The sequence below is a fragment of the Lissotriton vulgaris genome, chromosome 9 (genome assembly GCF_964263255.1).
Source record: "Lissotriton vulgaris chromosome 9, aLisVul1.2, whole genome shotgun sequence".
Taxonomy (NCBI): domain Eukaryota; kingdom Metazoa; phylum Chordata; class Amphibia; order Caudata; family Salamandridae; genus Lissotriton; species Lissotriton vulgaris.
The window spans coordinates 978,925,533-978,951,010 of record NC_141697.1 but is presented as its reverse complement, the minus strand read 5'-3'; the positions used below and the strand labels follow the sequence as shown (position 1 = coordinate 978,951,010).

Below are 25,478 nucleotides of genomic sequence, written 5' to 3'. Positions count from 1 at the left end.
CCTGCGTGAGTACCGACAATGCAGTACCTTCACGTTCTGTGACGAAAAGTGTAAAAGGCTTACTGTAGCATGGTGTTGCTAAAACTGGTGCTTGACATAAGGCTTTCTTTAAGTCGTCAAAAGCTTGTGTATGTTCCTGAGTCCAAGGGAGGACAGTCGAAGACGCTGCCTCCTGAGTTGTTAACTGAATGAGTGGCTTTGCTAGAAATGCATACTGAGGGATCCATTGTCTGCAGTAAGAAGTGAGGCCTATAAAAGCCCGCACCTCCTTTTGTGTCCTGGGTGGTAACATACCTGCAATTAACTGGATGCGATCGGGCGTTAGCTGCCTCCCCCATTTGGACAGCAAGTGACCTAAGTAAACAACTTGCTGAACACAGAATTGCAGCTTCGAAGGGGATACCTTGTGCCCCTTGTCAGCCAGGAAATGTAAAACCGTCAGTGACGCTAGTTCACATTCAGGTTCACTTCGGGCGGTGATCAGCAGATCATCGACATACTGTAGTAGGGCAGTGTTTTCAGCCATGTGTATACTGTCGAGTTGTCTTTTCAGTGCTTGACTATAGATGCTGGGGCTTTCTGTGAATCCTTGAGGTGCGCGTGCAAATTTGAAGCTTCGTCCATTTAAACAGAATCCGAAAAGGTATTGGCTTTCCGGATCAATTGGGACACTAAAGAAGGCGTTCTTAAGATCAATAACAGAAAAGAACGTTGCTTCAGAATCAATAGCTGTCAATAGAGATGAGATATCTGGGACCACAGGGTACTGCGGTACAATACATTTATTCAATTCGCGCAAGTCAATAACTAATCGGTAAACTGGTGGTGCATTGGGATCTGTACGTTTAAGAATTGGAATGATAGGAGAATTACATAAATTCGAGTTGGTTTCTACAACCACTCCCTGTGCAATGAGCTCTTCAATGATTTTCAGTAAAGCCACTACAGCATCGGGTGGTAACTTGTATTGTCGAATTCGTGGTAAAACAACACCTGGCTTGAGTGTGACTCGATACGGTGTAATGTGCATACAACCTACATCAGTGGGGCCTTGCGCCCATAAATGTGCAGGTACATTCTGTAGTCGGGAATCAATATCTCTCAACACATAGTGACCTTTAAAGTCACGTAGAAACAACCGTACTCCTTCCGGAGAACAGCAAATAACAGCTCCTAGAGCTTTCAAAGTCTTGATACCTAACAAGTTTTCTGGACATGACTTTGTGAGCAGTAAATCTGTAGTACGTGTCAATGGACCAACTGCAAGGGGAAGTGGTTGCGATACTTCATTAATAATAGGCTTGCCTGAAAAACCAAGGGAAACATTCTGTGAGCCTGAGAGGGGTGCCCCTGGGACCTCGTCATGACTTATTGTTGTTCGGCTTGCCCCTGTATCAATTAAAAACTTTCTGACTTTCCCTAATACTTGACTGTGTACATAAGGACCCTCTTGATCTACAGGAACCTCAATAAGAGGCAAGCCAACTTCCCTCTCTAGGCTGTTTCATGTGTATCGCTGATAATCGGGATAATCAGTCTGGGCATACTGGTACATCTGCTGTGATGCATGTTGAGTTGCAGCAATCGGTTGGGGTTGTGGTACCGCTACTGTCAGTTGTGAGGCTTGCATAGGCTGAATATTCTGTGGTACTTGTTGTTGGACCTGGTCCTGTCTAGGAGGACGCGGTCTCTCTTTAGTTTTTCCAGTAAGTATATTATGTTTCAAAACTGCACAATCGTTTATATAGTGACCTGGCTGTTTGCAATAGTTGCATGTCCCTTTAACAGGAGCTGTTGAATTATTTGACTGTGTCGTGCCCTTTTTCTGACCGTCAGCTGGAACTGACTGAGCAACTAACATTTTCATTTTCGTGTCTTTCATGCGTCTCTGTTCATGTTCCTCTCTAATTCTGTTCTGGTGATACTGTAACATTTGTAACATTTGTGAGGGTGTATTTGCTTGCCATGTGCTCTCGACTTTCTGTACACGATTCTTAACTTGGGGCAGGGAATTTTCTACTAGCTTTGTTACGAAAAGATGTGGATATGACTCGCTACTTGTTTTCAAACCACTATTAATACCAAAACATTTCTCAAATCGGGAATAAAAATCGCTAGTGTCTCCATCGGGTTTCTGTTTACAGGCTGAGATTGCATCCCAGTCCTCCTTTTTAGTTGCTAATAAACGTGGCAATACTTGCACTAACAATCCTGGTAATGCTTTAGATTTGTCCCCAAGCCCTGTTCCTGGGGTACGAGTCTTTTCTTCGTCTTCTAATGCAGCCCAATCTATCTTTTGGTTTCCTACCTCCCAATCTTTTTCTTTGAGTTTCTCGTAAATACCGGAAGGCATTAACACTTTCAATATTTTCATAATGTCGGGGTAGGTGTAATCCCCCATGAGTAACATGTCTTTGATTTCGCGGTGGAAACCTGCTGAGTCTTTATCGTGACTGGGCACTAATTTCTTCATTTCTAACAGTTCCATTTTCGTTATAGGCGTGTACACAAACACGCGTCTAAAGGAATTATCAGCATTCTGGACTGGATGCACTTCTCGTAAGGCGTTCTGTCTGTCTAAGTAATACGTTTTTCTGTCTACGGGTGGAGCTGGAACAAACAGTGTATTCAGGAAAGTATTATACCTGTGTCGATGTTCTAGAATTACTTTAATCAAGTCAGTACCTAGACCTCTCCATTGTGGCGAGAGTAGTTCTATTAATATATCAGGTAAGGGACCTGGGTCAGAATGTTGGCCTTTGAATAATGTAATGAGATGCTGAACCATATATATACCAGCTAATTTCTGTTCATCAGGGGAAAGATTTAAAAAGGTCTGCACTAAACCATCATCACTATATTTATCAGGATCATCAGTCCATTGTACGGCTGACCTGGCCAGTTCTTGTTCATCCATGGAATTGAGTACATGGTACCCCATGCGTTCTTGAAGTATTCTATCAGCGGCCTGGAATAGATGTTCGGGAGTCCTTGGATTTGACATGGCAGCTTGAAAGATTCTTTTACTTTCCGGACGTACCGGACGCATTGAATTATTATAGGGTCTTCCCTTACCTACATATGCTATCATTTCTCTAACTGGTAATTGCGATTGTCCTGTTGCTGTTTCTGGTGCCTCCTCCTCCCCTGAGGATTCGACCTTGTCTGAATCTATTTCTGGTTCTTGCGATCTTCTTTCATGTATTTTTATTACTGCATTTCTGATTCTTTGGTACATGTTTTTTATACAACTCTGTTTATCATGGTTCCCGTCTGCTATATTCTGACCCCATCTATTAAGTGCTTTCATTTCTTCCGGGTCTACACCTGGCCTATCTTGTTCTCTTATTAGGCAGTTTATAAAAAACCGTAATATCTTGGCTTGAGTGTCAACTTTCTGGTGAGCCATGGCCTCGCCGATACTTTCAGGGCCTTCCCCTGTTTGAACAAAATGATATATTCTGTCTAGATGATCAACCATTCCTGGTAGTAACAGTAAAAAGTTGGTAACCCGTCTTAGGCGTACTGATGCTAGCATCAATCTGTCGTCATTTTTACCGGGTACTGGATCATATCTACAGTCTGAGAGACGTTCTTTAAGTATGTCATAATCGGCTGATTTAGGTGTACGTTGTTGCGCTAGATCCCTATAAGTCAATCGGAGTGCTGGTGGCGGTGTTTGAAAACCTGTCGCACCTCCCGAGGTGCCAGGACCAAAAGGATTGAATGGGTTAGTGATCGGAAGAATAGGTGCAGGAAAGGTTGGGGGAACAGGTGCAGGGGGTCGAACGGGAGAAGGAGTTCGTTGCGGAGGTGGGAGTAGATGATCTCGGGGTGGAGTACCATCAGCGGGTAGTGGTTGAGCATGTGGATTTGTATATGCGGGAGCTACGTCGTCTAGATAGGAAGAAAGGAATATGTCCTTTGTGGTCTTGTGATGTACTTTAGTCGGGAGCAAGGGAGGGGGCAGATCTTTCGGCATTTCCGGGGTGGCCTTAGGTAAACCCTCGGCCAGCAAAGGGTACATACCATTCATAAGAGTGTTTCGTTGTCGGTCTACTTGTTCTGTTTTTACTCGTATCCCCTCCTCAACTAATACATTTTCTTGGGCCTTGTCTGAATCCTCTTTATGTTTCTCTGCTTTTCTGAGTGCTTTCTCTGTGCGCCTATGTGATTCTTTACGCCATAGTTCAATGGCGTCTTTCTGTGACTGTCTGGCTTTCTTTTTCCATAACGCTTTCTCTACTCTCATGATGCACTCGGCATCCCATGTCCCTGCAGCGGGACATCTTTGATTCTCTGCTAAATCTATAGTATAGTCTACCCACAAATCGAGATATAATACAGCGTCTAGGCCGTGCTTGTGGTACATAAAGTGCCCTGGAGTGTCCCTAGGTGGAACGGGCACTGCTTCTTCTAGAATCCCTTTTCTAGTTCCTATCTGTCTTAGTTTGGAGAACAGCGGCATGTTTAAGTCGTGCTACTCTGGGCTTGATACTTACTCGAATTTGGACACAACTAATACAGTAAACACAATAATGCAGATCGAACAATCACTCATACCACGACATTAAAACATACTAAAACATTTCAGAACGAACAATAACGATTAGAATAAAACTAGTTAATTGCATACTGGATATACTGCTAAACAGTACAGATACACCGCTAAACAGTGCAGACCGGGTCTGCGTACCCAAACCCGTTTTGACCGGCACAAACTAATGCGCTCGTCTAGATGCGTCCCCAGCAACGGTACTCACCGGGAAGCACGGAACAGAAGGCCTCGGAAACTCGACACTAGACTGGACTCGACTGGACTCGACTCGTGACGTAAGCACTTCGGAACTTCGGAACTGGTGGGCCTCCGGATACCTCGGACTTTGCTCTCTCAGCTAGGCTCTGGTCGGGATCCTCCGCACTCCTCACCGCCTCGTCTGGGTGTCGATCGCAGCCTCAGTCACCTCCGTTGGCCTGAGGGAGATACAGGAAATCCTGCGGGTACGCGTAGTTGTCCGTCAGCGCTGTGGCAGGGGACCGGGCCTGCAACGCACCGCCGGCGCGTAAGGTGGGGGAGGGGCCCCTGTTCGGGCGCCAAATTATGTGGTAAATTTTAATTACCTATACGGAATTTATGCGGTAAAGTTCAATAAGAATAACTCAGTCAAAATGAAGAGGCAGAATCCGTGGTATCTGAGGTTTAAAGTGGGGTTTTATTCCTTAAAAAGGAATTGGTTCGAACCAATGGTAGCATGACCCATCGCCACGAGGGTTCAGGGTGGGAATTGCAATGGACATGTACAATGATTTATTAACAAGAAATCGTATATATAGTCATTTCATACAGTAACATTGAATGCAGAAAGCGTAACAGCTGAGAGAAACGAGATAAGAACAGGAATACGTAACAGAAGGCGTGCACTAGGGTGTACACGGAGGTGTGTGCAAGAAACGTCACATAAAGGTGTCATAAGTGGGTGGATCCCTAGAAGGATCCTGCAGAGTCAGCAAGAACATGTGGCAGAGATGCGCGCGCAGCAGCATGACGTATGATTGACGTGTAACTGGAGGGTAAAGGGGACTTGACATTTAGCCCTACATGTGGAGACAGAAGTCTGGAGTGTCAGAACAACCTAATCCCAAATCATATCTAATATCTTGTGTTTGAGGAACTGTATTATCTAGAAGGAAAGGTCTCTTGGGCAGAGGCTATTCTATACTGACTGTTAATGTGTGTATATGCAACTGCGTGTCTACGTGTAAAGCAGGGGGCCATGGGCCTACCATGGTAACGGAGGCTATGAATTACTTGCATGGAGACAGAAAGGCCGGGCCCTTTGCTCTGCAGCTGGGAAGGATGTTTACCTAAACTACTAGACAGGAATGTATTTTTCGAGGAGCGGAGCAGATAACTTGAAGGCTGAATACGGTCTTGGCAGGCCGGCAGGCTGAGCCAGGCACCGCTAGCCGCGCAGGGAGTGAGTGAAAGGTCATGGATACAGATGCAGATTCAGGCGGCAGCTTCCAGAGGCAGAAGGCAGGAGAAAGCTTGAATGGCAGAAAACAAGGCCAAACTCGCCAGGGCCAGAAAAACATGAAAGTGCACCATGTAAAGACGTTGGCAAGGCACACTTAGGAACTGAATATCGGACCCATTCATGGTGGATCAGAAAGAGGACATATTAACGTTGGACGCAAATGTATTTGCGTCTTCATAGCTGGTTGTGGAGGGAACTTACATGTACTAGAAGCAGGTACATGGAGCCGTTGGGGTCTACGATAGGGGACACAATTGACCATAAAAATTCATATTACCTCACTACTAAGGTGCATAATCATTATTACATAAAAGTAAATTTTCTTCAGTTCAGTGCGGCTACATGCTGGTTGAAAATATTGCATATTATAATAGGGTGACTGTGTACACTTGCCTTTATTGAAAGGTTAAGCACATGGAAAAGGCAAAACAGGGCGGTTCTTATGAGCACAGTCCATTTCCATTATTAGGCAGGCAAATTAGTCATTCTCCTTCCATTGGGTATGTAGTCTTAGCTCCCTTCCTATATTCATGTTACATTTTCCTCTGTGCAGTTGAGCACATCAACCACCATTTTTGCAGGTGTTTCTCACTAATATTCTTCTCCTTACAGGTGTGCATGCATCCTCACAAGGTGCTATCAGATGTGGTGAACTATACTCTCTGGTTGATGGAATGCTCCCACGCCTCAGGCTGCTGCCATGCCACCATGTTTTTTTCCATCTGTTTCTCCTTCCGAGCTGTTCTGGAACTCTTTGATAAGCAGGATGGGCTCCGGCGTCTAGTCAATCTGGTAGGTGATGATATATGCAGTGACAGTGGAAATATCTTGCCAAGATAGAAATACATTCCAAATGCATGTATTTGTCAAAATTCTATTGCATTGTTAAATAGATTTTGCAAAGGAAGTGAGTAGTATTAAATTGAACATATACTAATAAATGCATCTCAATTAAAATAAAGTATTTTTGACAGTAATTCAGACTGTTCTAGTGCAATGTAGAAACTTCTGCAGAATTCTGATACTGTTAGGTAACAGCCCGCAAGGTTTTGTAGTCTGCAATAAATTAGATGGTTCAAGTGGAAAACTATGAAATAAAGGGTGTGAGACCTCTTGTAAGAAGAGCTCCCAAGTAAAAAATAAATGGACATAAAAGACTGTGTTAAGAGGTGCTTAAGGACCTGCTTCTAGTGCTTAATCTAGGACAATTTATTGTGGACCTTTCACCCGTCTTTTTTTTATTGTCCAGCTCCCTTTCTATGCTTTACTCTTTCCATGCCTTACTCTCTTTAATAGCCACGACTCTTTCTATGCTTAGAGTTGTAAATGTTGGGACTCATCTACAGTGTAACAAAGTAATCACATATCATCAATGTCAGTGAACAACAACAAACTTAAAACTTTCCTATTCAACTAATGTCTGTTTTCCCTTTTGCTATCACTGTTTCTCATTTGCTGGGTCGCACCGGAACACACCTTTGATTAGCCGCACGCATTACAAATCTCCAATAACAATAACTTTATTTGGCTTTAAAGATAAAACCATAAAAGTCAAACAACCTGCAATATACCATCGTTCTATTCAAGTTACAGATTGAAAGAGATAAAAAAAAAAAAATCGGGTACACAAAACAGAGAATAAAAAGACATGATTTTAAATACAAGTGTTAATTGCAGCTTGCTCTAAGTCTAATGGCAACCCGTAAAGAGTGTACAAAACGGTATCACTGGACAAGAGTTTGTAAAAAGATAAAAGCTGGTCTTGCTCTCCTAAAACCCGTTTTAAAAAAAATGGAAATAATAAATGGCGTTCTAGGTACAACATAAAAAGTACAAAACAATAAAAAGTGCATCATGTCCTGAGGAGACTTTCCATCGAGCCTCAGGGCATGCGGCACTGACCTCTATGGGAACCTTGGGGTTGTGACAATAGGTAGTGGAAGAGGTCGAGCCGAAACCTAGTCAGTAAGAAATGGTTGTAAATGTGTTTAAGCCCTAGAAGGTAGGTCTCAGCAGTAGGCACAGTTTTCAATACGATGTACTTCCACACACTGGATTTACACAATTTGTTACCCTCCCTATCACTTTGACGTCTTCTTAGAAAGAACTCCTTGGCCCAAACGAGGTCCTTTTTTTTAATTCCCTCGGGGTTCGTGTAAAGGTCAACTCTTCCTAACTTGGCTAGGCCAACTCTTATGTACTGAAGCCAGCGAATACACGAGGCATAGTCGAGAGAGAGACAATCCTGTATAACATCTTTACTAAGTGTATTCTCTTGCTTGGACCAAGTCTTGCTCCACAATGCCAAAGGGCGGAAGGCCAGCTCATCAGCAAGAAAAGACATCCCCAGTTCCTCATGAACAACATAAGATGGAGTACTTTGCGGAACAGAGAGGACCCTTCGCAAGAATGAGTTGTCAGTACTCTGCATAGCCCCAAGCTCAATGTGACCCCATATCTCACTCCTGTTACTGACCTTTGATCTGCATTTTGCCTGGTAAATTTTTAAGAGGGCCCCTATTGGTTCACATCCATTATACTGGAAAAGTTTAAAACGGCTGCAGAGGCTTTCGCTAGGTCCCCTTTCTTACGGTTAAGCAAGGGGCACCAACTCAAGGATTCATCAAACTCTACTCCCAAATAGGAGAAAATGTTTGTTTTGGGTATTGATGAATCTCCTAATTTAGAAGTGGGCTGCTTTGCCTTTGTCTTACTGGGGCCCATTTGCATAATATATGATTAAAGTGATTCACTGACAGGTCCAGCTCCTCCATAAGAGGCAAAAGAATTGTGAAGAAGTTGTAGGCCCCTTGCAGTCCTTGTCTGGACAACTGCATCGTCTGCATACAAGAGGACCGGGAGACTGGGCTTGGCTACCTGTGGGGTGTCTGCTTTTGTTGCTAGCAGGGCCTTTACTAGGGAATTAATATATAGATTGAAAAGGAAAGGTGCGAGGATACACCCCTGACACACCTCCCTCTTGATGTTAAACTGACGGGACACTTTCAAGTCCTTGAAGTGATGTACTACAGTCCTTGAATCACGATGAAGATCCCTCAAAAGCAAAATGATGTTTTTGTCAATGCCAAGAGATGGCATCAACTGCCGTAGCTTGGACCTATTCACACAGTCGAAGGCTGATGACAGGTCCTTGAAGGCTAGTTATATGGGGCAGGCACGAGCCACCGTATACTTGTTCAGGACAAGATACAAATTTAGACACTGCTCCACAATATTTCGACTAGGCTGGAAGCCGTATTGGATCTCAGATAAAAATTTACTTTCATCCGCCCAGGATACCAATCTGTCAAGAATCATGCGTCCCACCACCTTCACCACAGAGTCCAGGAAGGAAATGGGCCTGTAATATGAAGTTCTGTCCCGATCACCCTTTTTAAATATCGAGACTATAGTCGATAATGCCCAGGAATCCGGGCGGCCCAGTTGGACTGGGGCATTAATTACAGCAGTGAGGACGGGGCCCAAGTATCTACTTGGGCAATATAGAGGTCCGTCCGGATCCCGTCTGATCCCGGAGCATTCTATTAGTCAGGCCTAGGATACCAGCTCTCACCTCTTGTTCGGAGAAGACAAGATTCGCCTTGCCTTCCACCCTTTCTTGCCCCTCGATAGGTCTAGAATCCGGCTGGAAGATGCCCTCAAAAAGATGTACCCAATCATCCTCCATGATTTGGGCTTCCAATAAGTGAACATTCTCTTCTGAGAGAAATGACTATTAATAATAGTCCAAAACTTAGAACTGTTTCAAAAAGTACTTGCCGCCGCTAAGTCAGACCAGGCCTCCTCCTTCATGGCGGACTTACGAGTTGTTAGTGCAGACTTATATGCTCCGAGCAGGCCTTTGACCACTACCATATCTCGGGGCTTATCGCTCAGAGCCTGTCTCAACATCTTAGAAGCATGGGAACACGCAGAGTAAAAAACACCTTGGGCCTGCTAGCTCCCTGCCCCCAACCTGGACACTCAGTAGCCTCCGTATGACAGCAGACATAGTACCACAGCGCCCAAGATGTCCGAGGCACTAGCCTTTCCATCGAGACAGGTGGCAAACGCCCTACGACACTGATTTGAAGGAGCCTTGTGAATTAACTCTGGTTCTATACACCCCTGTTTAAAGCTCCTCTCTGCCTTGACTGCTTTGGGAGGTCTTCTCGCCCACCTGCCTCAGAACATCCGTATGCACGAGACTAGCCTGTTATACAGCTAGGATTATGATCGCTAAATTTGCCTAACTGAACAGAAAAATCCATGACCAGAAAAAAGAAAGGGGTAGATACAAAGGTAAAGTCAATAAAAATCTCACACCTTCCACCCATAAAAGTGGGATGAATGTCTGATTTCTCAGGGGGTAACTTATTCATTACTGATGTTAGATCAAATTCGAGTAGGAGTGCATTAAGCTCTATACCCTGAGTGGTATGTTCCATATGCATGCCTCATTGTCGAGCACAACCCATGGCTTCCACTCCTCCTTGTCTGATATATTCCCACATACATGGATGTTAAAATCCCCTGTTAACCCGTTTGCCGCGCAGCAAATTCCACTGCGGGCCGTAATGAGTCATAGTAGCCGTGTGCTCATGACGGCCGGAAGACGTCCGAAACTCTGCCCACTGATTAATTCTCCTGCACAGGCGGGGAATAAATTGTGCGTGGGCGGAGTGGCAATGTTCGGACGAGTCCCTACTGTGACTCATGACGGCCGGGAGCCGTCCTGAGCATGGAAGGTGTTACGAAGATGTAGTAAATGTTCTGAACATTCAGGATGCAATCCCGTAATACTGATTCCAGTTTTGTGAGATTACCCTCACGCTCGTATATGGTTCCAGCGTTATAGAAGTTAACCAAAAGGCGTCTACTATTACCACTAGACAGCAACAGCACCTGTACCTAGGGCAAGGCACGAGTGCAGATACTGAGATGTCCGTGACGGCTAACGAGACAAATGTAATGAGCCCTCCTTAGCTCTCCCTGACAAGGAAGGGTTTGCTTGGAGAAAGAGGTTTTTATAGTCATCCAGGTGAAAATTGTTCTTAACGGCCCAGGTTTCCTGGAGGCACATCACATCAAAACTTTTCAAAGGGCCAATCACCCAGGATTGTCAATCTTATTTGCCATCCCCGCGATGTTCCAAGAAAGAAACTTACACCCTCCTTTCTTTCTCAAAACCTGTCCCTGGAGTTGAACATTTTTCCTGTGGAGTGAGGATCACGGGGTCTGAAGGACCTACATAGCGTCAATCACCATCTTCTAACGTGCTCAGTATGGGGCAAACCTGTTTACAGTGCTATCCCTTATGGTCCTCTCATTACGGTCCCCAAAGGGAACTTTAGAGAAGGTGCCGGATTCAGTAGTAGGTTGTGGTCACTATTTCTGCTACTTTCTACTGCCCAAGAATTACAGAGAACCTTGTCCTATTTTAGACCTTTGACTTCTCAATCTGTTTCTAAAAAAGGAGAAATTCAAAATGCTCACGCTTATACAAGTTCTATATGCCCTAGATCCAGGAGACTGGATAGAGTCGCTCGATTTGCAGGATGCATATTTTCACTTCCTCGTCCTACCTGCTCACAGGGACTACCTTCTGTTTACTGTAGGCCAAGAGCACGTTCCGTTTTCTGTGCTCCCCTTCTGCCTTGCCAACGCCCCTTGCTTGTTCATGTAGGTGAGGGCAGTGGTTGCTGCTCATTTGCGCTGGTCAGGGATTCCAGTCTTCCCTTCTTCTACAATTGGCTGTTGAAGGTGGGCTCTCCACAGGCAGTCCTCTCCCACCACCAGATTTTGGCAAACCTTCTGCACTCGCTGAGGTTCACTATCAAAATGCAGTAGTCACACCTAACTCCCTCTCGGATGCTCCCTTTCATCTGAGCTGTTTTGGACACACTGCAATTTTGAGGCTATTCCCGCCCCCAAATAGAGTGTCCAGGATATTCAGACTAGGATATCGATTTTTCAGCCTTCCTCCTGAATTTCGGTGAGACTGACTCTGAGGCTGCTGAGCCTCATGTCCTCCTGAATCCAGGCATATGAGGACTCTACAGAAGGACCGAAAGTTCCAGTGAGCACAGCATTAGGGGAATCTCTCCAACAGGGCCCATATTTTGGAGGGAACTGCAAACGACCTGCAGTGGTAGCTAACAAAGTACGTGGTTGGATCAGTGGCAGACACTCCTCCCTTCCCTACCCAGAGCGGACTGTGGTGACAGAAGCCTCACTTCTGGTTTAGGATGGCCATCTAGTGGAGTGGATATCAGAGGACTCTAGTCTCCGGTGGAAGCTGGATTTCACATCAACCTGTTGGAGCTCTGAGCGATCCTATGGCATTGAAGGCCTACCTGCCTGCCTGCCTTCCTTCCTTCAGTCAGTGAAGGGCTGTTTCAGGTGTTCAAGGCCAACACCACGAGCATGTGATACTACCACAAATAGGCTGAATGGGATTATGAACCCTTTGTCAAGAGGCTCTGCTCCTCTGGAGATGACTGGAACACCAGGACATATCCCTGGTGGTTTAATACCTGGCGGGCTTTCAGAACGCCAGGGCGAACAAACTCCGCTCTCGATGCCTAGCAGATCACGAATGTTGTCTTCATCTGGAGGTGGCACATGGTCTCTTCCAAGAATGAAGAGAGTTGGATCTGTTAACCTCCCTGAAGAACGCGTAATGTCAGCAGTTTTGCGTGTTAGGTTCCAAGGCGGCTCTCGCTCAGACACGCTTTTCGTCTAAAGTGGCGCTTTGGCGTACTATACGCCTTTCCGCCAATGCCACTACTCCCAGGAGTTCTTAAGAAGATCAGGAACGATGGAGCACAGGCCATTCTTGTGACTCTGAATTAGGCACAGAATCTGGTATCCCGAGCTATTGTGAGCATGGGGCCACCAATCGGGCTGCATCATCAGGAGAAACTTGTGTCGCAGCATCAGGGCAGGGCTCTGCACCCAAACCTACCAACACTTCGCCTTCATGGATGGAGATTGAGCAGGGACATTTAATAGATTTCAACCTTATGCCCGAAGTCTGCAATGCAATCTTGACAGTCAGATGTCCCTACACCAAGATGATCTATGTCTCCAGTTGGAACAAGTTTGTGGCATGAAGTACAGATTAACAAGTTGATCCCCCTATCTGCACCACTTTCTAGAGTTCTTCGGTTTAGTTTCAATCTGGCTGTCTCTGCATTTCTGCATTTGCCAGACTGCCCATCCTTGTTCAAGTCCCCTATTCTACATGGGTTTTTGAAATGTTTTCAACGCGTTACCTCCTTCTCCCTTCATAGGACCGCAAGTCAGTCTTAACATTTTTGATGTGTGCTCCTTTCGAGCCATTATAAAACTTCCCTATCAGATTACTTACTATTAAAACCGCCTTTCTAGTGACATCATCATCTGCCCGGAGGGTCAGTGAGCTACAGGCTTTATCACCTTGCCTCCGTACCTTATCTACCCAGACAAGCTAGTTCTTCAAATAAGAGCCTCTTTCATACTGAAGGTGGTCACCCCCTTTTATGTCGGCCAGTCCATCACCCTACCTATCTTTTACTCCCACCTCACCCCTCTATAGAAGAGGAGAGACTCCATCGGCTGGACCCAAGTAGAGCGGCAGCATTTTACCTTAACTGCACAGAAGGGTTCCGGGTGGATGATCAACTCTTTGTGGGGTACGTTGGAGCCAAAAAAGGAAAGGCAGAAATGGGCCATCTCACTATGGATAGTGCACTGCAACAAATTCTGCTACACATTGGCCAAAAGCAACTTCCTGGAGGTTTCTGAGCTCAATCTACCAGAACAAAGGCTGCAACCACGGTTAGATTGCAGACTACCCATCCTGGTTATCGGTCAGGCAACAATGTGGGCCTCTCACCACATGTTTACAAAGCACTATTGCCTTAACAGTCGTGTCTGTCGAGATGGGCATTTTGCCACTTCGGTCCTATAGGACTTTCCAGTGTAATCTATGTTGCAGCCCCAACTCCAGGGTGGAATTGCTTGGATATCTATTCTAAGGTAGGGAATCTGTGGCTAGAAGTTTCAAGCAGATGAACAAGTTACTTACCTTTGGTAATGCCTTATCTGGTAGAGACTATCTAGATGCAGATTCCTTACCGACCCACCCATCTTCCCTGCTCTGCAAACGGATTCAGAGTATAGGGATTGCCCCTTTCGATGACCCTTGTTTGATGAGCTAGTGTTCAGTGTACTTTGTGGCTCCACAATTCTGGCGTGGAAAGTTGTGAATAGAAACTAACGTTGGCGCGCTGGTTTGGCTCCTATATAGGCACCATGAACGTAATGTCTGGTGCGGAAAATTCCACGCGGAGCCGATTGACATCATCTACTGGTGCGCAGGGGTACTGCTCTAAAAAAATATACAGACCCAGTCTGATGCCTGGGGAATATTCTAAGGTAAGGATTGTGTGGCTAGATTGTCTCTTCCAGATAAGGCGTTATTGACGGTAAATACCTTTTTCTTTTATATACTTGTGTTTATTCTTTATTAGTATATTTTCTGCAATTGTCAGCAGTGTCAATCAATATAATTCAAGTTGTCTATTTTTGATTGGATGCCAATGCTGATTAAATTATTTGTTTAAATGTAAAGATTACCATTTTCTGAAGGACTTATAACTCCCTTCCAAGGCACTGAGGCATGTTCTGCTGCCACCTTTTTGTGGAGCTGGCAGTTTATCTTCAGTTTCTGTTTTAGTGGTGGAGTATACCCACTAATGTACCTATCTACCTATATTCTATCACGGCTCACCTGCCAAGCATTCTTTCACCATTTCAGGGATCAACTTTGTCTTAACCATTTCCCTTTTCTAAATCTAGTGTATGGATTTCTTGTGAAATAATTTATTAGAAGGTGTGACATTTCTGATATGTAGACATAACTCTGTTTTGACTATACTACAACCCGGAGGAACGGTAGTTAGTTATCTTTTCGTAACAATGCCTTAGTCATACAAAGTGTGAGCTATATTTGATTTATGATATACTCTTTTTTCTCTTCCCTCAATTTCAGATTAGCACCCTGGAAATCCTTAATCTCGAAGACCAAGGAGCTCTGCTGAGTGATGATGAGATATTTGCAAGCCGACAGACTGGTAAACATACATGTATGGCACTTCGCCGCTACTTTGAGGCACACCTAGCCATCAAAGTGGAGCAGGTGAAGCAGTCTCTGCAGCGAACAGAGGGAGGCATTCTCATACATGCACAGCCACCGTATAAGGTATATATGCGAGACATTCCATTCAAAGCCTTTGTGCAAGATCGGACCAGTGAGACTGGCACATCCACTCAGTCACTTTCTCATGTGGAGCGTAATTATGTCCATCGTATGGTAGCTTCATTATAAAGGGAGAATAAGAAAGAGTTTAGGTGTTCTTCATATACTACCTCCTTCAGTGCGGTTGTTCACTCCAGCTACTATAATATGTAAGAAAAAGAGGAAGACCTTTTACTCACATACATCAGTCCTTAAAGATCACCCTGGCGACCTTCAAGGAGATCATCTGAAACATTTTGATTTTCTAAACAATATGAACTGATTTGACTACTCCGTCTCGTTCTACTCTACAGTGAATGTCTGGATGTTGAGGGCTTGGAATCGGGTAGCTCTGGTTCTAAAAATAATGTGTTTGTATAATTGGTTGGTTTTCTGCATATATTTATAATGAAGATTTACGTGATATTCACTCTACCATTGCCATTATGCTGCATGACCAGATGATGAATTGAGATGTGTCTGCAACTGTGGCCAGCTGTGTTGCATGGATCTCAACATTAGTTCAGTCCCTCTGGGTGAATTCCAAGCAGACCTTTATTAAGCTGGCAGTTATTGGTTGGCTTCTCTTCCTGCTGGGCAGTTTGGCTCCCCTTTTCCCAGTTAGTCATAGCAGCAAGTATCTTTTAAAGTCCAAGATGTTTGCGAAAATGATGTGCCAGATTATGTTCCAACTGCACTGTCCCGGTCTGACTATGCTCACCTTTGTGGCCCTGATAGATTGGCCAGTGTAGCTGGTCTTAACATATGCAAAACATGTCCTGTCTACCGTGCAGCGACAAACCTGCCTGCAATGGGCACAGTGCTACAGTGATTTTAGGAGAATTGGTTTCCAACTTCTTTTCCATATATCACTACTGGCAGAGGTCCAAACTGTGATTCATCGGCAGGGGCCCTTCTCCCCTCTAGTCTCGTATAGTATGTGACTGAAGCCAACATCAGTAGAGTGTTGGGGGTCCTTGAGTCCCTACTTTACCTCTTAAAAAGACAATTACTGTGGGAAGTCAAGAGAAGCATGAGCTCACTTCCTAGCTGGCATCCATGCCCCCATGCAGATCCACCAGTTGCACTTGAGATTACATAAAGGAACAAGAATTGACAATGCAAATAGATCTTGCTTTAATGTTGGACATATTTCCTTGACAAAACCATGCAGCTTGCTGTGCATGCACATGGATATTTTCTCGCTTTGTAGGGTGAGCGGTGCGCCTGCAGAAGTGCAATCACACAGGCACTCAAACTGCCTACCTTCATACCCCTCTCAGCGATCACTCACCATGCATTATTCCTGAAGTCACACTCTACGTACTCTTCACTCATACACTGAACATTCTTTACACACCCTCCTCTCATCCTGCACTCACTCACATCTCCCTTTGCTCCCAACCACCTCACACCTTTCACCCACGTATCTCTTTGTGCACTCGCCCACAATTCACCGTGCACCCATCCACCCACTTCTCACCTACATCCACTCACTGCTCACCTACATCCACTCACTGCTCACCTACATCCACCCGCTACTCACCCACCTCACCATGCACTCAACACACCCCTAAAGTACTATATATGATAGAGACATCTAGCCGCAGATTCCTTAACTTAGAATATCCCCAGGCGTCAGACTGGATCAGGAAAATCTTCAGCAGTACCTCTGCACGTCGGGGGACGGCGTCCCATGGCTCCGTCCTGACGTCGTCCACGGATATGACGTCAATGGAGCCATATTAGTCAATTCCGGCGCACTGACGTCCATTTCCATCTTCCAGGAGTAGCGGTTCCTCTGGCCTGTTTTTGTTTTCCTGCCTTATCGACGCCTTTTAGCACCCGGGAACAGTGTGCGACGCCTAAGGGCTACAAGTCGTGTGAGAACTGTACGCAGCAGATGTCGGCGATGTATCCACACGAGATCTGTATGTGGTGCTTGGGAGAGCACCACGACTTTGATGAAGCTGAAATCCCTGTGGGAGCATCGGATGAAGTTGTTCCCACGGATGTCGCTCGCCTGACGCAGGTAAGCACAGGAAAAAGTCCTGGAGGTAGTTAACCTCACATAAACGTGACATCTGGGTCCGCTGCTACCGGTCTTCACCAGACACGGGCCCCCAGGAGTCGACCCCCACCTACCCACCATTCCATGGTTTTGGGGCGACTAGATCCCAGATGGAAGCTTATTCACTGGCTTTAGAGGCCATCTTTGGGTCACCTCCTCTCCCTGGTGTGCCTTTGGGCCACACAGAAGGGGGTAGGAGCTCAGATCGGAAATTGGCAGGCGGGTTCGCCTTTGGCACCGATCAAGTACCCTGACTCCGGTTCCGGAGTCGCTGCGATGTCTGGACACGGCCCAGAGAGGCACCCCAGTGTGACGTCAGGCCTTCCTGTGGCGTCACCGCACAGCCCTGTGGGGATCCCTGCACCGGCCCCGGAGGTGGCTGCAACGTGTAGCTCGACTGAGTTGACGCCGTTCCCCACCGCAGTTTCCCATCTCGATGGAAGTAGAGTCGACATCATGCGGATGAGTCCTCTTCGGTGTCCTCGAAGTGACGCTGTCTCAACGTCTGTCGACACCGGTTTTGTCCTCTGCTGTTCCTCTGTTGGTGGATTAGGATGAGGCCCCTGAGGGTTCACAACCCCCAGGGTTGTTTCGAGGCTCCTCCGAGCAGGTGCCCATGGGGCTCTGTAGGCTTTTGGTCTTACTCGAGCTGCAGAGCCTCTGCCTTTTGGTGGATGGGTTAACCTGCAACCGTCCCCTACAGATGGCTTATTGTCCCCACCTAGAATGGCCACGGAGGCTAGTGCAGCGTTTGCCAGAGCGGTTCGTAAAGCTGCGGATATCTTACAGATGCAGCCTCCCTCAGTCTCTCTGCCTTCTGATCCCTTGTTGTATCTACTCCGCCAGGGCGCTGTGGAGGTGGAACCCTTGCTGCCTTTTGCGGTGTCATTATAAGATCTTCTTCTAGGGACTTGGGCGAGACCCTCATCAGGAGACCCTGTGGGTCGTGATATTGTACATAGTTATCGCCCGGTTCCAGGTGACCCTGTCTGTTTGTCCCTCCCTGTTTGTCCCTCCGTTCTAGTGCTCAAGGCCTGGTAATCCATGCAGCCTCAGTCTCGCTAACTTCCTCTCCTCCTCCGTTACTTCCTCCCACTAGGGAGTCTTGTTGGTTGGAGTTGTGTGACCGCCATGTCTTTGCGTTCACCAGCTCGGCCCTTTGGTCCTTGAACACGTCTTGCATGTTTGCACGGGCTACTTTTACCCTTTGGGACTCATTCTAGCGCCTCATATCTCTTCCGGAGGGCCTACGGGCTGACCTGGATCAGCTGCTTCATGATGGCCGATAACTTGCACAGTTTTTCATTCGGTCGGCCATGGACACCACTGACTCTGTGGGTAGGGCTATGGCCAGGTCAGTTGCCCTGCGTCTCCATGCCTGGCTGCGTGATGGCAGTTTTCCTGCAAATGTTCAGTAGCCTCTTCGGGATTTTCCCTTTGATGGGGTCACCCTTTTTGACAGTCATGCTGACTCATCGCGCTCCCGAGTCTCTTGTCTGGGTTTCCATAGATCCAGTGGATTTTAGTCCTTGTTGCAGACTTTTACTTTGGTTGGAGTCTTGTCACTGTTTTTTCTGGTATCCATCTATGGGTTCAAGACGTTATTTCCCAGACAGACTGTAAGGCTATCCTTCTTCAGGATACTCATTGCCATTACGGCAGTATATGGATATGTATACATTTTTCTGACTATGTATGTGTATCGCTAACTAGTTTCTCGTTAGTGTGTTGGTCAATACCTCTGCCTGTCACGCGGGCGACCAGGGTTCCATCCCCGACAGGGATGATGATGTTGCTTTTAAAGTATCTTGACGTGTTCTATCCTGTTATGGTTTACATCGGTGCCGTTGGTACGAATTGTGCGGCCTCCTATTTTATGTAGTAAAGTAAAAACAAGGGAACCCTACTCACGACGGAACCAGGGTGATTAAGTATTTTAAGGAAAACAGTGGCTCCTGTGGGAAAGATACTTAATAATATTTGGAAAAATGGCGAAAATGTGCATATATATGCAGGGATTGGGGTGAGATGCCAGATAGAAAGAGACTGGGACACACTGATTCAGTTCTTCAATTATTATATTGAAATTAAGGTTTGCAGTGAAACCGTTTTTTACGAATAACAAAGATTATGAACCAAAACATAAGAATAACATTTGTGTGACAATATGTGCAAGCTTTCAGATACACTTCATGGTTTACAAAAGCGACCACTATCTTTTTTCCAAGTACATAACATCTATATGATGATAGAGTGCCAGTTACAATGGTTCGCTTTTTCTCAAATGTCGACGGTGTTTCGACCCTAATATGGATGTAGGGTCTCTTCAGAACTTGCAATGTGGGGGACATCTAGGTAAATAGAGATATGTTTAGATATGGGAGTCAAGTTAGATTTTGGGGTGCTGCATTCAAGAGTTTGGGGCAGGAAAATTACCTGATTTAGGAATTGCTAGAATATTTGTGGTGTACGTGATCAACCGTGTGCAGGTGAATTTAAAATACTCACTAGGAAACCCAGCCGGGTTCTGTTGAAGAAGACAAAATCATATAATTTGTTTTAGATAGAGGAAGAAATAAAAACAAAGAAAGAAAAACAAGGATCCCTGGTATGGTCTTGTTATACAACTGGTCCTTGGCCACTTACCACTAATAAGCATGTGATTTGTGGCAATTCAGGGATGCTTAATGGCTGTCCTCTTGGTTCCCGGGCATGCTTGAAGATGGTTAAAGGACCCGATAATGATCTCATTCAAAGCGGGTGCTAATTAGCATTCACAGCGGAAGGGGTAGATTTCTGCGATTGGAAATCAGTCATCTATTAATTGTTGTCTATTTGCCTCAATAGTGTACAATATATTCAGTAAGATACCCATGTTTTAATTGTCTATTTCAAAAGTGCATGAATGCTGTCTCTAAATACATTTCTCCAAAAGATAGGTATCATAAACGGTGATAGTTTCTGTGGAAAGAAACCCATTTATTCATCCGTTCATGTCTCTTTCCAAACGATTAGCCATTTATCAACCGAGTTATACATGTCTAGGGAGTCTGATTGTTTTAAGGTAATAGTTGAGTAAGGGATTCTGTACGCGGCAACCGCCGTACACGCTGCTGTTGCAGCCGGAGTTAACTGGTATTTGAGTAGGCCTTAAATAGAAACCGAGATTGCACGGTCAGCGTCATTACACCTCCGGAGAACTGACGGAAGCGGTTCTTTCGCTGTTATACAAATATAAGAAAGGTATGTAAGATGCGGGGCTGTTACTCTGTAGACTAGCGCACAGATACATTTTAACTGTTAAAGGGAATCCCTTACTCAACCATTACCTTAAAATGATCAGACTCCTTAGACATGTACAACTCGGCTGATAAACGGCTAATCGTTTGGAAAGAGACATGAACAGATGAATAAATGGGTTTCTTTTCACAGAAACTATCCCGTTTATGACATCTATCTTTTGGAGAAATGTATTTAGAGACAGCATTCATGCACCTTTGAAATAGACAATTAAAACATGGGTATCTTACTGAATATATGGACAATATTGAGGCAAATGGACAACAATTAATGGATGACTGATTTCCTATCGCAGAAATCAACCCCTCCAGCGGTGAATGCTAATTAGCACCCTCGTTGAATGAGTCATCATATCGGGCCATTTAACCATCTTCAAGCAAGCCCGGGAACCAAGAGGACAGCCATTACGCATCACTGAATTGCCACAATTCACACGCTTATTAGGGGTAAGTGGCCTAGGACCCGTTGTATAACAAGACCATACCAGGGATCCTTGTTTTTCTTTTCCTTTGTTTTTATTCCTTCCTCTATTTAAAACAAATTATATGATTTGGTCTTCTTTAACAGAACCCGGCTGGGTTTCCTAGTGAGTATTTTAAATTCACCTGCACACGGTTGATCACGTACACCACAAATATTCTAGCAATTCCTAAACCGGTTAATTTTCCTGCCCCAAACTCCTAAATACAGCACCCCAAAATGTAACTTGACTCCCATATCTAAACACATATCTCTATTTCCGTAGATGTCCCCCACATCGTAGGTCCTGAAGAGACCCTACATCCATATTAGGGTCGAAACACCGTCGATATTTGAGAAAAAGAGAACCATTGTAACTGGCACTCTATCATCTTATAGATGTTATGTACTTGGAAAAACGATAGTGGGCGCTTTTGTAAACCATGAAGTGTATCTGAAACCTTGCACATTGTCACACAAATGTTATTCTTATGTTTTGGTTCATACTTTCACTTGGGACACATAACACAACTGTAAATTCTCTTTGTTATTCATGAAAAACTGTTTCACTGCAAAACTTAATTTCAATATAATCATTGAAGAACTGAATCAGTGTGTCTGAGTCTTTCTATCTGGCATCTCACCCCAATCCCCGCATATATATATGCGAGTTTTCGCCATTTTTCCAATTATTATGAAGTATCTTTCCCACAGGAGCCACTGTTTTTCCTATTTTATGTAGGGCGTGCTCTTCGAGTTCCCCTTGTCTTTCAATAAATATATTTTCATTTATATAGATTTGTCTATATGTATATATGTACTTTGAGGAAACCCTGCCTGAACTGTTGTCTCTACTGAACGCTACTGAACGCTGCAGCTGGGGCTTTACTAATAGCGTTTTTGACCGCCCGCCCGCCTCCCGCTCTCCGGACCTGAATTGAGAAGGATATAAACATAGAGCAGAGCGCGGAGCACGGCCAACCAAACTACTAATCCCAGCAGCCCCAGCGGCATCAGCCGCGTCAGTTTCGCGCCAGGAGGCGCAGAAAAACGGCGACACCCCGGTCGAGGGGGTGTACTTTGAGGAAACCCTGCCTGAACTGTTGTCTCTCCTGAACGCTGCAGCTGGGGCTTTACTAATAGCGTTTTTGACCGCCCGCCCGCCGCCCGCTCTCCGGACCTGAATTGAGAAGGATATAAACATCGAGCAGAGCGCGGAGCAGGGCCAACCAAACTACTAATCCCAGCAGCCCCAGCGGCATCAGCCGCGTCAGTTTCGCGCCAGGAGGCGCAGAAAAACGGCGACACCCCGGTCGAGGGGGTGTACTTTGAGGAAACCCTGCCTGAACTGTTGTCTCTACTGAACGCTACTGAACGCTGCAGCTGGGGCTTTACTAATAGCGTTTTTGACCGCCCGCCCGCCTCCCGCTCTCCGGACCTGAATTGAGAAGGATATAAACATCGAGCAGAGCGCGGAGCAGGGCCAACCAAACTACTAATCCCAGCAGCCCCAGCGGCATCAGCTGCGTCAGTTTCGCGCCAGGAGGCGCAGAAAAACGGCGACACCCCCGTCTCGCGGGACGCCCGGAGCGAAGCCCGGGCAAAGGGCGGGCCCTCTGTGGCCCTCAGTGGCCGAGGTAGGCTGGGCTGGGCCTGGTTATTTACATTGTTATTATCACATTTGCTTTTGCTAATGCGCCTGCCTGTTTGAGGTGGATCCATCTATAGACAATAATACTCCTCTCTTTCTAAAACTATTACTGGACAGCGATTGTCGCCTCTCCTGGATTACATATTCTTTTACTTTTTTACAAAATCTTAAACATCTCTTGTACTCATTCTTCTGGAGGTTGCCCACTTTGATACACTTTATTTCGTGGAAAAACCATACTGAAGATGTCAAAAATTTTACGCTCAGGAAGGGTAGTGGGAGAAAAATCTGGCACAAAATCAGTCATTACCCGCAAAAGAAATAAATCTGTGAATAATCCCCCGTTGAAGGGTCAATGCCAACTCTTTGAATTATGGGACCTATCCTCTGCAAAAAAATCTAAATTGGCCGTTTCAGAAGCTTCTGGGTCCAAAGTCCAGGACGTTCATATGCCAGGTATTACAGACCCTTGACCTTCTCCTGCGCAGCCCGCGGTCTTACAAACAGTGGCTGCGGGGTCCCCCTCTCCGGATTTTTCTGAAGGGAAGGTGGTGGCCATAGGTGAACCTGTGAATCTACCCCCAATGCCTCAAACTCCTCTGAATGATAGGCCGGGGGGCGACTTGTCTGCATTATCTATCGACCTGGAACTCTGTGGACGCTATGTAAGCACAGCTAAAGTGGAGACTCAGGATCAGTTTAAGGCCCCGGGGGGTGCTACCCCATCTGGGTTACTGTTGTATAGTAGCACCCCTTCGTTAAATGGCCAGGAAATGTCTGACCTGTTAAATGTTTCCAGGAGCCCTGATCTTAATCTTTCTGGTATCCATCGCCCAGTGGAAGCATGTGAAAAACCAATTTCTGAGTCTATGATCGCTCTGGAACAACTCTTCGCCTCAATCTTATTTCTTTTGGGGAAATTTGTAGGCAGCTTGGACTGTATCTTGGAATCAGTCACCCAAATACTAAAGACACTGCTGCAAAAGTCGCCAGATATGAGGAGTGTCTCCCCCCTCTAGGACTGAACACAGCTTGCCTAAGGGGCAAATAAGTGAACCCAGAGGGGAGTCTGATATGAAGGTTGTAACAGCTGTTTTGGAGTCACACATCGCTATGCCACTAACTGCAGTCCCCAACTGTATTAAGAATTCAGTCCTGGAGATCGAGGAAGAAGACAAATCTTTGCCTGGTCCCAAAGCGGTCCAGGAGTTATTTCCTATTTTCATGTCTGAGAACGGAAAAGATCCCCTGGACGATAAACAGGAGGTAAAGGTAAAAAATGGTAAACATAAAAATAATAAAGGGAATAAAAGGAAACCAATTCGAAAATACAGGAAGAAAAAGCAGCGTCGGATAATCTTTCAAAATACTTCAGTGGCAAGGGAGAACGATGAAATTGATGTGGATCTCTCTTCTACCTCCTTAAAGGCGGACATTGAATTGAACTTACCCACCACGACCTCTGTAAAGGGGGAAAGCGATCGCTGTCCACCAACGCCTCTGGAAGTTATACCTCAAATGGGGGGTTCTCTCCCATGTTCTTTTTCACGATCTGCGTCAGGAGCTCCAATTTTATATCCACCTGGGGTCCTTAACCCTTTGGCCCCACCATTCACCGTAGCTCTAGTGCCCGAAGATAGTTGCCTCCCTGTACGGCCTCAAAAAAACTCTAAGGCTTCTGTAGACGTGCTTGTGTTAGACTTTTTACCTTTATTTGATACTGACTTAATGTTAAACAGAGCTTGGCTCCTCAAACGTTTTAGTGAGATTGAAAGTCTCTACCATATTCAATCTAGGGACATTGAGTTGGTATCTCTGTTGGGTGGAGCCAGAGTATTGAGTATAAGGGTGAAATTTTATTCTCCTATTATAGTAAATTTGATACTAGAGCAAGCCGAGAACTTTCAGCGTATAGGTATTGACATCCTCCCTATTTCTAACCCTGGCAACACAAATCCTTTGTTTGAAAAGGTGTTTGGGGGTGATGAGCAAAACGGGGTAGCCTCTCCTCTTAGAGACCTAAAAATTTGGGTCTCTAGGGAAAAACGTTCAGTCTCGCACGTGAAGCCACTCCCGCTAACTCAAAATTCCTCTCTTATTGAGGATAATAACCGGTGGAATTGGCTCCATAGTGCCCTATCTACAAAAACAAAGGATAACCCCAAATTGTTCCATCATCTTTAACACCTCATTAAAAATAATCTCTTGGAATGCGGCTGGGATCCACAGTAGCCCAGAGAAATTTGCCTTCTTATTTTCTCTGGGTGCTAATGTAATGTGTATTCAGGAAACTTGGTGCATTAATATGTTAGCCCCATTAAAGGATTTTTATATAAGTGCCTGCCGCTCCTTCCAAGAAAGGTCATGCTAGGGGGGGGGATTGCTTGCTTACTGTCAAATAAATTGCAATGGAGATTCTCCCACTATATCGATCCAAGTAAACTTTTCCACGCTATAACCATTGAAAATCTGTTTTATAATGGTATAAAGTTTCCTATCGTAATTCTTAATGTGTATATACCCCCAGAGGAGTGTTTTAACGTTAGTCTACAGCAGGTTTTTCGATATATCGAACAGATCAAAAACGTCCCATCTCCTCCGGAAATCTTGCTTGTAGGAGACTTGAATTGCAAAATCTCCAATGCCAGTCTGAAACTCTTCAGGAATAAAGTTAAG

The 25,478-nt window shown here is 45.3% G+C and overlaps 1 protein-coding gene across 5 annotated transcripts in view; it reads left to right on the top strand.

The window, feature by feature from the left end:
- DCAF1 (DDB1 and CUL4 associated factor 1) overlaps positions 1 to 25,478 on the top strand; it is a 1,123,544-nt gene that overhangs the window by 355,975 nt on the left and 742,091 nt on the right. For all 5 annotated transcript variants that reach the window (XM_086938831.1, XM_086938834.1, XM_086938833.1 and 2 more), the window contains exons 10-11: positions 6,651 to 6,830; positions 15,076 to 15,285. In XM_086938831.1, the coding sequence (XP_086794957.1) occupies positions 6,651 to 6,830; positions 15,076 to 15,285 (390 nt within the window). The remainder of the gene's footprint in view (positions 1 to 6,650; positions 6,831 to 15,075; positions 15,286 to 25,478) is intronic.